The sequence below is a fragment of the Balaenoptera borealis genome (genome assembly GCF_965194805.1).
Source record: "Balaenoptera borealis genome assembly, chromosome: 16".
Taxonomy (NCBI): Eukaryota; Metazoa; Chordata; class Mammalia; order Artiodactyla; family Balaenopteridae; genus Balaenoptera; species Balaenoptera borealis.
The window spans coordinates 28112960-28126258 of record NC_138872.1 but is presented as its reverse complement, the minus strand read 5'-3'; the positions used below and the strand labels follow the sequence as shown (position 1 = coordinate 28126258).

General features: G+C 40.6%; 1 protein-coding gene across 3 annotated transcripts in view; it reads left to right on the top strand.

The window, feature by feature from the left end:
* The window catches only part of CSNK2A1 (casein kinase 2 alpha 1), a 52591-nt gene extending 42621 nt beyond the window's left edge, over window positions 1–9970 (top strand). For 2 of the 3 annotated variants that reach the window (XM_082361461.1, XM_082361462.1), the window contains 6 exons: window positions 1570–1680; window positions 2593–2694; window positions 4200–4300; window positions 5130–5278; window positions 6304–6390; window positions 8592–9970. In XM_082361461.1, the coding sequence (XP_082217587.1) occupies window positions 1570–1680; window positions 2593–2694; window positions 4200–4300; window positions 5130–5278; window positions 6304–6390; window positions 8592–8707 (666 nt within the window). In that variant the 3' untranslated portion in view covers window positions 8708–9970. Of the gene's footprint in view, window positions 1–1569; window positions 1681–2592; window positions 2695–4199; window positions 4301–5129; window positions 5279–6303; window positions 6391–6855; window positions 6927–8591 lie in introns of those variants that run through there. The other variant, XM_082361463.1, reaches the window with a different exon arrangement.
* Window positions 9971–13299: the final 3329 nt, after the last annotated feature.

The window sequence follows — 13299 nt, the reverse complement described above, 5'->3', positions numbered from 1 at the left end:
TTACACTTCAAATCATGGTCATGGTTTGCACACGAAGGGCAAATAAGGTTCCTTTTTTTTTTTTTTTTAATTGGGGTATAGTTGCTAAGGTTGCCTCTTGTCGTTGCTACTACTGTTTCCACTTTCAGGGTACATTTTGGTAAGAGCTGTTTTGTGTGGCTTTTCTCTTACCGCATTCACTCAGTAAATACTTTTAGGTTTTCTCCTGTGTACTGGGCATTACATTGAATTCTAAAAATTAGCAAAGGTCAATAAAACAGTCCCTACCCTCAAGGATCTTACAGTCCATTTTTTTTTTTTAAACGTTTCCTTCTTTACTCAGTTTCTTTTTTTTTTTAATAAATTTATTTTATTTATTTATTTTTGTCTGCATTGGGTCTTTGTTGTTACGCGCGGGCTTCCTCTAGTTGTGGCAAGCGGGGGCTACTCTTCATTGTGGTGTGTGGGCTTCACATTGCGGTGACCTCTCGTTGCAGAGCACGGGCTCTAGGCACATGGGTTTCAGTAGTTGTGGCATGCAGGCTCAGTAGTTGTGGCTCACGGGCTCAGTAGTTGTGGCTCGAGGGCTCTAGAGTGCAGGCTCAGTAGTTGTGGCACACGGGCTTAGTTGCTTCGTGGCATGTGGGATCTTCCCAGGCCAGGGATCGAACCCATGTACCCTGCATTGGCAGGCAGATTCTTAACCACTGCGCCACCAGGGAAGTCCCCAGTCCATATTTTTTAAAAAGGTAGCAAACAAGTATTCAGTAAAGAGCTGTAGGTTCTATTAAAGAAATTTATCTGAGGTTGGTTGGGCGGGGGGGCATATCAAAGACAATAGTTTCTATTTGCATAAGTAGAAAAGACTTCATTAAAGGAGCTAACTTAAATAACTCAAAAGATGAGGTGTTCACCACAGTAGGAGTCTAGATTGAATAGTGGAGACATTCTAGTCAGATGAGCAGTTTAAGAAATTTGCAAGCAGCCACACAGCACAGAGAGATCAGCTCGGTGCTTTGTGACCACCTAGAGGGGTGGGATAGGGAGGGTGGGAGGGAGGAAGACGCAAGAGGGAAGACATATGGGGACATATGTATATGTATAACTGATTCACTTTGTTATAAAGCAGAAACTAACACACCATTGTAAAGCAATTATACTCCAATAAAGATGTTAAAAAAAAATCACTAAAAAAAAAAAAAGAAATTTGCAGAAGCACAAAATGAGATTGTATTTTTCAGGAACTGTAAGTCTCACTAGAGCAAAGGAATTAGATCCTGGAGAGAACCCTGTATGTCAAGCTAAGAAGTTTTATTTTCATCCTAAATGCAATAGGTGGTCACTGAAGGGGTTTCAATAGAGAGTGACATGGCCGTTATTTTTTAAAAGATTACTCTAGGGAATTCCCTGGTGGTCCAGTGGTTAGGACTCTGCGCTCTCGCTGCCGAGGGCCCGGGTTTAATCCCTGGTCAGGGAACTAAAATCCCACAAGCTGCACAGCGCAGCCACAAAAAAAAAGTACTCTAATGGCAGTGTGAGGGGTAACTTAAAAGATAAAGTCACTCATTATTTATTATCTTTTTCTTTCAGCTACGGCTAATAGACTGGGGTTTGGCTGAGTTTTACCATCCTGGCCAAGAATATAACGTCCGAGTTGCTTCCCGATATTTCAAAGGTCCTGAGCTACTTGTAGACTATCAGGTGAGAAGAGGAGGGCAGATAAAATTTTGGTCCTGTGTTTATTTCGCACATAATTTGCAAAAAATGTCATTTTGCACTTTTGAGTAGGCCATTTATGCACATCCATGGCTATCCCTTTTATATGAATGTAAAATATGAATCACTTCAGTTCATCCGCCACAACTTATGTTTGTATTGTCATAATGTCAGTAGAATATGAATAGATCTGCGTTTGATCCTAACTGAAGAGAAAGACACTTTTTCTAATCAGAAATTACACAGCTAGTTGGAGAATTGTAAGCTAGATTTAACCAACCTTAAAAGTAAACTGAAAAAAAATGTTCTCTTCTTAAATTATACCTAGATATAAAGACTTTCCCTCTACCAAAAAAGAAAAGAAAGCACTGTTCTCATGGAAACAAAATCCTTGGGAATACCTTTCCTGCCCCAGTCCTCCCAGGTGTTATTATCAGATACCTTAAAAAGTTCAGACTCTGTCCTAGAAATACCTTTTCTGGGGTCTTGAGGATATAACCCTGAGTTCAGAAAACATTTTATACATAAAAATATTCTTTACAACATTATTTATAATGGTGAAAAACAGAACACTATCCTGTTGTAGGGGAAGTTAAAGATTAAATTCTGAAGCATTCATGCAATAAAAAAATGATACACATTAAAAGGTTTCCATAGGCTGACAATTGGGGTGTTCTTATGTAAGTGAAGAAAGTAATTCAAAATAGTATGTACAGATTTAAAATGAGAGGGTGGGGGAGCAAGGGTGGGAATGCATAGAAGAAAAACATGTTTTTGGTATTTGGACTTCAAGTCAGTGGAGTGGTTTGTTTTTAATAAGCTTTTCTAAAAAAATTTGAAGTGACAGGATTCATTCTTGTCATTTCATGTGTGATGACGACATTTTCTTTAATGCAGATGTATGATTATAGTTTGGATATGTGGAGCTTGGGTTGTATGCTGGCAAGTATGATCTTCCGGAAGGAGCCATTTTTCCATGGACATGACAATTATGATCAGGTGATATATGTTGTTCCTATTAGGAAATTTACTGGTCTTACCTAGTGACGGCCAGATCTGCTTACCCATTAGAAACTGCAGTGGATCTTGCTAAAATACAGATGCCTGGCCCCCCCACCTGAGAGCTATTAAATTAATAAGTTAGAATCTGAGAGTGGAACCCTAGAATAATTTTCAGTTAATGGCTTGTCAGCCAACCTGACATTGATCCTCAGATTAGTGTCTTGGGAACTATTGGTTTAGCTTTTTGAAATTAGAGTTTTTCCTCTGCATTGCTTGTTTAATTGTGAGATATACTTGTATATACATGTTTTAGGAAATATTTTACAATTCAAAGAATAATAGTTTAAAATATAGGATATTACCTTAGACTCTCCAAATGTGAACTTTCATTAGGGTTAGGAATGTTTTCTCCAACATGTTGGTTTATATGTGGTATTTCTGTGATCCTTTTGTCTCGTCATACGGATTGAGTTGATGTATGTCAGTAGAAATACAGATGGTACTTTTTATACTAGCTGCACTTCCCCTTGTAGATCAAGGGGCCATTTCATTCAAGGGAACCTGGAGTGATTCTAGGGCCTTGTGGAAGGTACTGTTGCCTTGTTTGAGCACAATGACTTTTTTTTTTTTAATTAAACTTTATTTTGAGATAATGTAAATTCATGTGAAGTTGTAATGATTAATACAGAGAAATATGGTGTGCCTTTTATCCAGTTTCCCCCAATATAACTTTTTGCGAAACTATGTACAGTATCACAACCAGGATGTTGATATCAATACAACCAAGATACAGAAGATCTCTGTCACCTCAAGGATCCTTCATTTGCCCTTTTATAGTTGCACCAACTTCCCCTCCCCCTCTTTCATGCTTCTCTGTTGTAATCTCCATTTCTACAATTTTATCATTTCAAGAATGTTATATACATATGATGACCATTTTTCATATGAGTCGAAGAATACCATGTGAATTCAGTTAAAATCAGCAACTCTTTATCAGGTGCCATGCAGAATTGAGGAATATAGACAAAAAGAAAGAATAGCCCCTCATCTCAAAAGTTCTTCTTAGTCTATCTAGTAAGGGAACCAAACATATAAGAAAGTAAGTTACAGTAGTAAATGTCAGAGTAGAAGTGTAGACAAGATACAAAAGACAGTTGTAATGGGAATGAGTGGTCTGAGTATATGGGGTTGGGGGGGAGCTTCCCAAAGGAAGTGACATCTTCAGCTGGGTTGTAAGGGGGGAAAAATAAGACATCACCAGAAGGAAGGAAGCAGGTTATAAAGTGGTTTGCTTTTTCTGTTTGATACATTCACATCAGTAATAATTTAGGGAACGTTATGTGGAAATCCATTCATGTTGTGCAAAAAAATTTGAAGTAAATTGGGTGTAACATTCATACCTGTAGCCATGATGATCCTGTTCTGTTAATTCAGTCCTGGTTAATTGTTGATTTAATCGCGTAATATGCTTTTGGTGTGGGTTTTGTCTTCTTCAATCCTAGTTGGTGAGGATAGCCAAGGTTCTGGGGACAGAAGATTTATATGACTATATTGACAAATACAACATTGAATTAGATCCACGTTTTAACGATATCTTAGGCAGGTAAGTCACAAAATAAAATCTATGCATCTGTGCCTTAAGCAGTTTGGGTGTAAACTGGTACTTTGGATCCCCAGAATAGTTATGTTCTCTTTGCCAAGACTGCTGAGGTATCTCTGGTCCACTGCTACAGAATGCTGCATAGGCAGGCCTGTGATAAAAGCACTGGATTGAATGGCCATTTCCCCAGATTCACTTACAGGATTCTGAGTGTGGAGGTTGTAGTCAGAAGATTCCTGACTATGTAGAGTCTAGTAGAAGGGTTACAGTTGAGTCAGAAATCAAAATCTCCTGATTCAGCTTGCTTTTCTAGATGACAGAATTGTCTCTAAGAGAAAAAAATAGTCACAGAATAAGTACATGCTTCAAGACTGATGTGCAGACAACAGACTCTAAAAATAGTGACTAGACACAATACCAACTCATTCACCACTTAACAGGAAGAGGTGGACTTTCTTGATACAAAGGCTTTTGCTGGCCAAGTGGCAGAGATGCCAGGAAAGGGGGTGTGGGGGATGGGGAGGGAAGCCTCCTTAGCCAGCCACCTGACCCTCCTAGCTGTGCAGGAGCATTCAGTCCTGTAAAGTAACCTGAATTATGTTTCAAAAAATTGTGGGGACCCAGATTTCTCTTTTCTGCAACACTGCTATTTCCAGTCTCTCCAGTTAACTTTGTTGTCTCTGCAGCGGCAGAGCGGTGTAAGACTAGTCTCTTGAGTTTTTATTTCTTTTGTGGTTGGCTGGAATCCTAGCCACTGAGGAAAATGTAGGAGTGAAATGTTGGGCTTCTCTGCCTCTTGGTCCATTTCTCATTCCCCCTTTTGGCTCTGCAGACATTCCCGTAAGCGATGGGAACGCTTTGTCCACAGTGAAAACCAGCACCTTGTCAGCCCTGAGGCCTTGGATTTCCTGGACAAGCTGCTGCGGTACGACCACCAGTCACGGCTCACCGCAAGAGAGGCCATGGAGCACCCCTATTTCTGTGAGTCCAGCTGTTCAGTCCACAGAGCCTGTGCAGGCCTGCCCAGTAGATTGTACCAGGCAGGGGAGAATATATGCTGTGAAGAAAGCTCTGGGCCCAGAGCCCTACAGAACAGAATTGGAATTCCAACCTCCTGTACTTAGCTTGCTGCAAAGATACTTCACCCACAATGAGCCTTGGTTTCTTCAGTGGGGACCATGATTGTTGAGAGGATTCTTACCTAACAGAGTACCTGACTCATGACCACTCCTAAATAAATTGCTTCTCTTACTGTGTGGGTGACACTTCTCAGTGGCTAGTCTGGAGTGGTTGCATTAGAACATACAGCCCTATATCTGTCCTGTCTCTTGTTAATCATTTGTTGGAGAGAGCCAAAAAGCCTTGAAAACCTTATTGTATGAACACCTTGACCTAGGTTTGTGAGTATAGCTAACTGCTGTCGTGAGTGAAAATGCATTTAGCTGCACCACATCCTCATTGTGTTGGGTTGTTCCTTGGGGAGTGGTGGGATGGTATTTTAGTGAATCAATTACACTCTTGCTCAGTCTCCTGTACCTGAAGCAGACTGAAAGGCTGATGGAGATGTAGAGTGAAGTCTGTGGTCATAGCACTAGTTTGCACAAGCCTGTAGTTTTGGCCTATTTGGCACCAAGCTGTGAACTGCAGTAAAACCAATTCACTCTGATAATATATTTCTGTCTGGGTAAGGGTAGATTGTATTATGTCATTAAACTCTAACAGGATTGGTTTTGTTTTAAATTAGCTCTACTATGGATAATTACCTCCTTTTCCTACTATTTAGTTTAGTAGTTGGCCTTTACCACAGTTTGACAGGAAAGATAGTTCTATTTTGTATTACTTGTTCAATTCATAGTGAAGGCAGTTGACACCTTAATTCTATTACTAAGGGAATAATATGGAATATAAATAAAATGTAAAGAATGAGGATGACTGCTTTAAGGCCCCAGACCATTAGTTTAATCCTTCAAGCATAACAGAATCTAACCTTTTTGTCTCTTTTCTAGACACTGTTGTGAAGGACCAGGCTCGAATGGGCTCATCTAGCATGCCAGGGGGCAGTACGCCTGTCAGCAGCGCCAGTATGATGTCAGGTCAGTTCATTGGTAAATTTATTTTTCTAAAAAAAGATAGAAGGCAGTTATCATTCTTAATTTTGCTCCCTCTTTGTGACCTGATTTCTGTGGCCTTCCCTGTTCTCTATAATGATTACCTTATTGACATACTGACCTGTATGGCTCTCCCCACCAGGTTTCAGAATGCTTTTGAAACCTGGTATACCTTAATGGCCCTGCCTTGAGTAAGAATATCAACAGTCTCTTCTAGGCCAGAATCACAGAAATTATTTGGGACTTGAAAGTCTCAACAAGCCATGAAGAGTAAAGAGATCTTTTCATCTCACAGGTTAGAGTGACAGTAGGTGATGCTGTCCTCAGAAGCAAGATTAAGAAAATGAGGGAGAGTAGAGATGGGGTTTGTACCTGGGTATATATGCGTATAAGAATGGTTCTCGGGCTTCCCTGGTGCTGCAGTGGCTAAGAATCTGCCTGCCAATGCAGAGGACATGGGTTCGAGCCCTGGTCCAGGAAGATCCCACATGCTGCAGAGCAACTAAGCCCGTGTGCCACAACTACTGAGCCTGCAGTCTAGAGCCCGCGAACCACAACTACTGAAGCCTGTGCGCCTAGAGCCCGTGCTCCGCAACAAGAGAAGCCACTGCAATGGGAAGCCTGCGCACCGTAACAAAGAGTAGCCCCCGCTTGCTGCAACTAGAGAAGAGCCTGCGCGCAGCAACAAAGACCCAACACAGCCAAAAATAAAATAAATAAAATTAATTAATTAAAAAAAGAATGGTTCTCTGAGTTTTTCCAGAGCAACTACAGTGTGCCTAGTAAATTATAATGGTTTATATGAAATTATCTTTAATGTTGTTGAGTCATTATGATTTAGAGTGAGTTTTTACCCAGAAGAAACCACAATTACCCAAAAGAAACCATAGGCCTGTCCCCTAAGAATTATATATGTAGGCAGCATCCACATGGATATACTCGTGATCATGAGGTCACTTACTCAGACACCCTCAAAGAATTGCTGTTGTCTGAATTCTTTTTTTAAAGAACTAGTTGCCTTCTAGAGTTTATCCTCTGGGTATCATGCCAACGTGCAAAATGATATATGTCCACGGTTACTCATTCTAGCCTTACCTGTAATCAAAGAACATTAAAAACAGCTCCGTGTAGAGTAGGGAACTGATAAAATGAATTACAGGGCATCCATTCAGTGGAATGCTACATGGCTAGAAAAAAGAATGAGTGTTTCGTGTTCTTGTCTAGTTTCAACTCCAAAGTAGTAATGTTAAATGAAGAAAGCAAGATGCAAGACCATGTCCAAGACCAGGAATGGGCAAGAATATATAAGCACATTCTTATATGTGATTCTTATATGCATATTTTTATAAAATTATATTTAAGTATATGCATAAAATATTTCTGGAAGGATACACCCCAAAAGTGGTGCCGTAAGTTGGCCAAGTGACAGGGCAAGGCAGAATTCTCACTGTATACTCTTTTCAGCTATTTTTGAGTCATGTAACTATATTAGCTATTCAGAAAATATATAACATTTTGAAAATGTGAAGAACTAACTGATTGAGGGCAGTCTAACAGGTAGTCTGATCATGGGTGGAAGAAACTAAATGGAAGTAAATCCTAAAACACTATTTTAGTTTACAGATGAGAAATGATCCTTTCTGCACTGAAAATGCTGGCTAACTAGGGAATGTGGTCATGAGCATGAGCTTTGACTCCAGCCTTCTACTGCTCAGTTCATAGTGACTAGCCACATGTGGCTATTTAAAGTAACTGAAATCAAATAAAATTTTAAAATCAATTGCTTAGCTACACTAGCCACATTGCAAGTGCTCACTAGTCACATATGGCTAGTGGCCATCACGTTAATACAGATTACAGAGCATAAAGTTTGGTTGGACATGCTGCCCTAGACAGGCTTGGGTTGGAATCCAAGCATAGATGCCACTTGCTAGCCATGCACCTTGGACAAACTGCTTAAACTCTCCAAACTTAGATTTCTTTACCTGTCTACTAAATTTATTGGAGCTTGTCATTTTAATTTGTGAAGATTTAATTTAAAATTAGATTTACTTTGTAAAAATCTAAGGAGAGGCCTTTAATAAAATGAGAATTTGTGTCACTTTTGCGATAGGTGCTCTGAAAAACTGGTGACTAAGATTTCCATGGTTAGTGTCTCTAGCTCACTGTCAGCTGTTGTCTTTCAGGGATTTCTTCAGTGCCAACCCCTTCACCCCTTGGACCTCTGGCAGGCTCACCAGTGATTGCTGCTGCCAACCCCCTCGGGATGCCTGTTCCAGCTGCCGCTGGCGCTCAGCAGTAATGGCCCCTTCTGTCTCCTGATGCCTGAGCAGAGGTTGGGGAGTCCACTTACTCCCTTGATGCAGCTTGCGCCTGGCGGGGAGGGGTGAAATACTTCAGAAGCACCGTGTCTGAACCGTTGCTTGTGGATTTATAGTAGTTCAGTCATAAAAAAAAAATTATAATAGGCTGATATTCTTTTTTTTCTTTTTTTTTTTCTTTTTTTTTTAACTCGAACTTTTCATAACTCAGGGGATTCCCTGAAAAATTATCTGCAGGTGGAATATTTCACGGACAAATTTTTTTCTCCCCTTCCAAATTCAGTTCCTCATCACTAAAGAACAAAGATAAACCAGCCTCAATTCTGGCTGCTGCGTTTGGGTGGAGATTTCTTCCCATGCCCACCATTGCTCCCCTGCCATCCCACACTTTGAGGGGTTTGTATTTCATGCTCTCCTCCAGAGATTACAAAAATGTAGCTTCTTGAAGGGAGGTGGGAAGGAAGGAGGAAGGAAGGACCCAACCTATAAGAGCAGTGTACTGCTAGTCACTTATATCACTTTACTCCAAAAGTGCTTCAGTGGGGTTATACTGGTGAATCTAGTGGAAATATGTCTTAGTTACAGTGAGATGCTGAAAATCTACCCAAAGTGCAGACAGGTCCTGAAAACGTCTGTTCAGTATGAATCATGTCTTATTGACCTAACCTAAATCCAGCTCACTTATAATTTAGTTTCAGTTCAGTTTAAAACTTTAATACCGTCCCTCCCAGGCTCCTTACCTTGGTCCTCTTCCCCTTTCATCTCCCAACATGCTCTATAGCTGGTAGGAGGGGGAAGGCAAAATCTATTTCAGTTTTCTTTGACTTGGCCCTTTTGAATTCAGTTAGTTACTGGGTATAATTACTGCTTTTTACAAAAGAAAAAAACATTGTCTATGTTGGTTTCATGCTAGTAACTCTTGAAGAGCTAATGAGAGATGTGGCCACTGCATTTTATTTCAAGCTTTCTACCTTCTTTTCCTCCTACCTTCCCCTTCCCTCACATGCCATCCGTTGAGAAGACCTGCCCCTCAGTCTTGTAAATGTACCTGAGAGGTAGGAGCAGAGCCACTATCTCCAGTGAAACTGAAACGGTAGACCTGTAATTGTGGGGAAACTAAACTCTCTTGTTACAGCCCTGCCACCCCTTGCTGTGTGTATATATATAATACTTTGTCCTTCATATGTGAAAGATCCAGTGTTGGAATTCTTTGGTGTAAATAAACGTTTGGTTTTATTTATCAAGGTTAGATTTAAGTTCCCTGTGTAAAGGTCTCGCTGGGTGGGTGGCTCACGTTCACATCTGAGGGGCCTGCAGCCCTGTACCGTGGAGGCTTCCCAAGGCCCCCATTTTTATACAATCCTCGTTCAACCCATGGTACTGGGCAGGCAGAGAGGCCTTAAAAAAGCTCCACAAACCAAAGCGTCTCTGGGGATTAAGGATCCTTTGCCATAAATTCATTTTGTGTCTCAGCAGTGCAGGGATTGGGGATGGGAAAAGTCGCCAGTTTTTGTGTGTTTGTGTGTAAAGTGGATTTTCCACTGTAATCCAGCCACCTAAGTTTATCAGGTGCTTCACTGAGGAAGCCTAGTTTTTTAAGCACAATAGCAAAACCATCAGCTCTGTATTTTCTCCTGTTGCTTCATTACCGTAGCTGCTTGTGGGGACTAGGAAAAATTCTTCCAACATATTTTAAGGCCTGAAGTCTTAGTTCCCCATTCTCCTACCTTTATAGATTCACAAGTCTTTCTCACCTGGGCGTCATAGATAAACATAATTGTTTGAGGAGTTGAATTTAATGAACTTATCTAACTTTGTAACCCATCTTAGCTCTAGTAACTATCAAAGGTGGTGGCTTTAGTGAATATAATGGTAAACTTTAGAGGAAGCTAAAGCCTCCTTTTATAATGCTTCTCAACCATAGGGAAAACATTCTGACTATGTGGCAGGGTGATCTTCTTCTTTGTGGCCACTTACAGTGGATATTTATTGTTCTCGACCCTTTTATGCCCTAGAATGCTGTGGGGGTTACCATGTTGAATTTGTGCAGAACCTCAAAGCACCAGATGTGCCAGAGATGCAGTTTGAGATTACGTTTGCACTGGATTGTGATTTGAACAGGACACTTATGACTGATGAATTATTTCTTTTGAGGTGGGGAGGAGGGTTGTAAATCAAGACTTCACATCCCACCCTTGTAGCTCAGAGAACCTAGGTGTAGCTGAGGCTGATGTGGGGAGCTGCAAACAGCTGGACCTCCTAACATGCATCAGACCTTGCAAGAAACGTAAGGTGAATGCAGAGGACTCTGAGAGCCTTTTAAAACAAATAGAAGTATTTAAAATGCTACTTAAGGAGTCACTGCAGAAGCATGAAAAAAAAAAAAAAAGACCCAATTGGGTGGGTGGGTGGGGGGGCAAGGGTTTACAGAGTAACAACTTCTGTGTTGTTGTAAATTACCTCATCTGTATACCTTGTATTGGGACACTTCATTTCTCAGCACTACCTGTGTCTGCATTGATCAGATGGCAGGAAATGGAAAGCCAATCTAAGACAGTTGTGTTGGCAATTACTCTGAAAGGTTCTTTAAGTATTTTTTTAACTTTGTTTGGAGTGCTCCCTCCCCCCTTTTAAGTTTGAAGTCATAAGTTCCCCCTCCCCACCTTGATGATTTATTGGTTGTAATTGTATTGTATTTGGTATAACTAAAACATAACTGTGCTGGGAAGAAGTTGTGCCATGAAGGTCTTTAATTTTTTTTAAATAAAAACATTTAAACAAATGAAATGTCCCTGCAGCCTGAGCAATATGCTTCTCTAACCGACACCGTGTGTGTGATAGATGGCTTAGTTCTCAAGTGCTTTGAATTTAATACTGGGCTGATGGAGATGTGAAATGGGATGAATTAAGGTTGGTTGAGGAGCACTGAAGTGTAGGAGTTTTTGACATTGAGATACAGTGAAGAGAACATGATGTTGTTGCTAAACAGGACTGGTTTCATTCCTGCCCTCGTCACATACTTGGCTACTTGGCAAGTTACTTCTGGATCTGTTTCATCATCTTTAAAATGGAGACACTGCTTCTTTGGGATTAAATGAGAGTAAATGTCAAGTGTCTGGCACCTGTTATGCCCTTGTTCAACCTAATACCCCTGGCCCCTGGTATGGGGGATTAGTCCTTGGCCCTGACTTTGCAAGTAATTCACAGTATGATCTCTCCTCTGGCTCTCTTGGGACCAGTGTGTGTTCAGTCAGGGGAGACTGGATGAGATGTCTTCTGAGTTCCTTTTCAGCTCTGACACCGATTTTAGAAAGTTGGAGTTGGCGCGTAAATACAGAGGTCCATGGAGACAGTTGGTTTGTTAGCAGAAAAGACCAGTGCTCAGTGAATGGCAGTAAGCCCTGTGGAAGGTCAGCCTTGGAGAGACCTCCAGTGCAGGAGGCAACGTGCAGTCTTGGTGCCTGGAACGAAGGTATGCTGGTGAGCAAATGGGAACATATTTGGCAGCTTTAATAGAAACTACCAAAAGGGCTGGTAAAAGAGGTGAAACAGAGTTTACATGCTTATTAATGTCAAATGAGTGAATTCTACAACAGTACATACTTGAATTTTCATTTATTCTTTCTCATTTAACCACAGTTGAAAAGTTGAAATCAGGAAATGCTGTTATCCCAAATTCCTAGTTTCCTTTAAATGTTCAGTGCATCCATATGTTAATAATATTGGGAGTTGAGAAGTGTGGTTTAGATAAAAGGAACCATTGTGTAATATCTTATATCTGAAATGCCTAACTTACATGAACATTAATTTCTCACATTTACTCTTATTTTATCCATGAGACAGATAGGAAGATTAAATTGTTAGAGTGGGCCTGTTAGAGACAGAGGAATATATTTTGTAAAATTAGATCTTCAGGGTATGGCTAATTACTGTAGTCCTAAAGTAGTAGAGAAAATTGTGGATTGCTTGACAGATTTTGAAATTTTTATTTCCTCTCAGTCTTTAAATTTCGTCTTGTTTCACCTGTTGTCAAGTGTGGTTACAATTAGAACTGACCTTTTGAGTATCTCTTGAAAAAATCTAGTTTTGTCACCACTCCCACCAGCAGATTTCTCTCCTGAGATTAGAATTGGGTTTGAGTAGTTTAATCTTAACAGTCCTTGCCTGTACTTCCCTGCTGGTCATTTCCTCCTCCCGTGTGCTGATTGATGCTCCATCCTATGTAAAAGTCACCTCTCTCTGCTTCCCCCACTGCTGTCACTACCCCTGCGCCCTTTTTCCTTGTAACACCTGACCTTATGTTATTTTTGTCTCTCTCCCCACCTGCATGTAAAGTCCCTGATGACCTTGTATGTCCTACTAATCTGTGCATCCTCATAAAAACCTTTTTTTTTTTTTAAGTGTGTTAATATCCTTCAGAATTGAAGAGGATCAAATGGAGTAGCACAAGGAAAATGCTTAGCACCATTGCAGGCTCATAATAGATGCTCCATAAATAGTAATTCCATCCTTCACTCCCAGTTCCACCTTCCCCCTCCTCCACACACAATAAGTTAATGGGAGTATTGTTGAA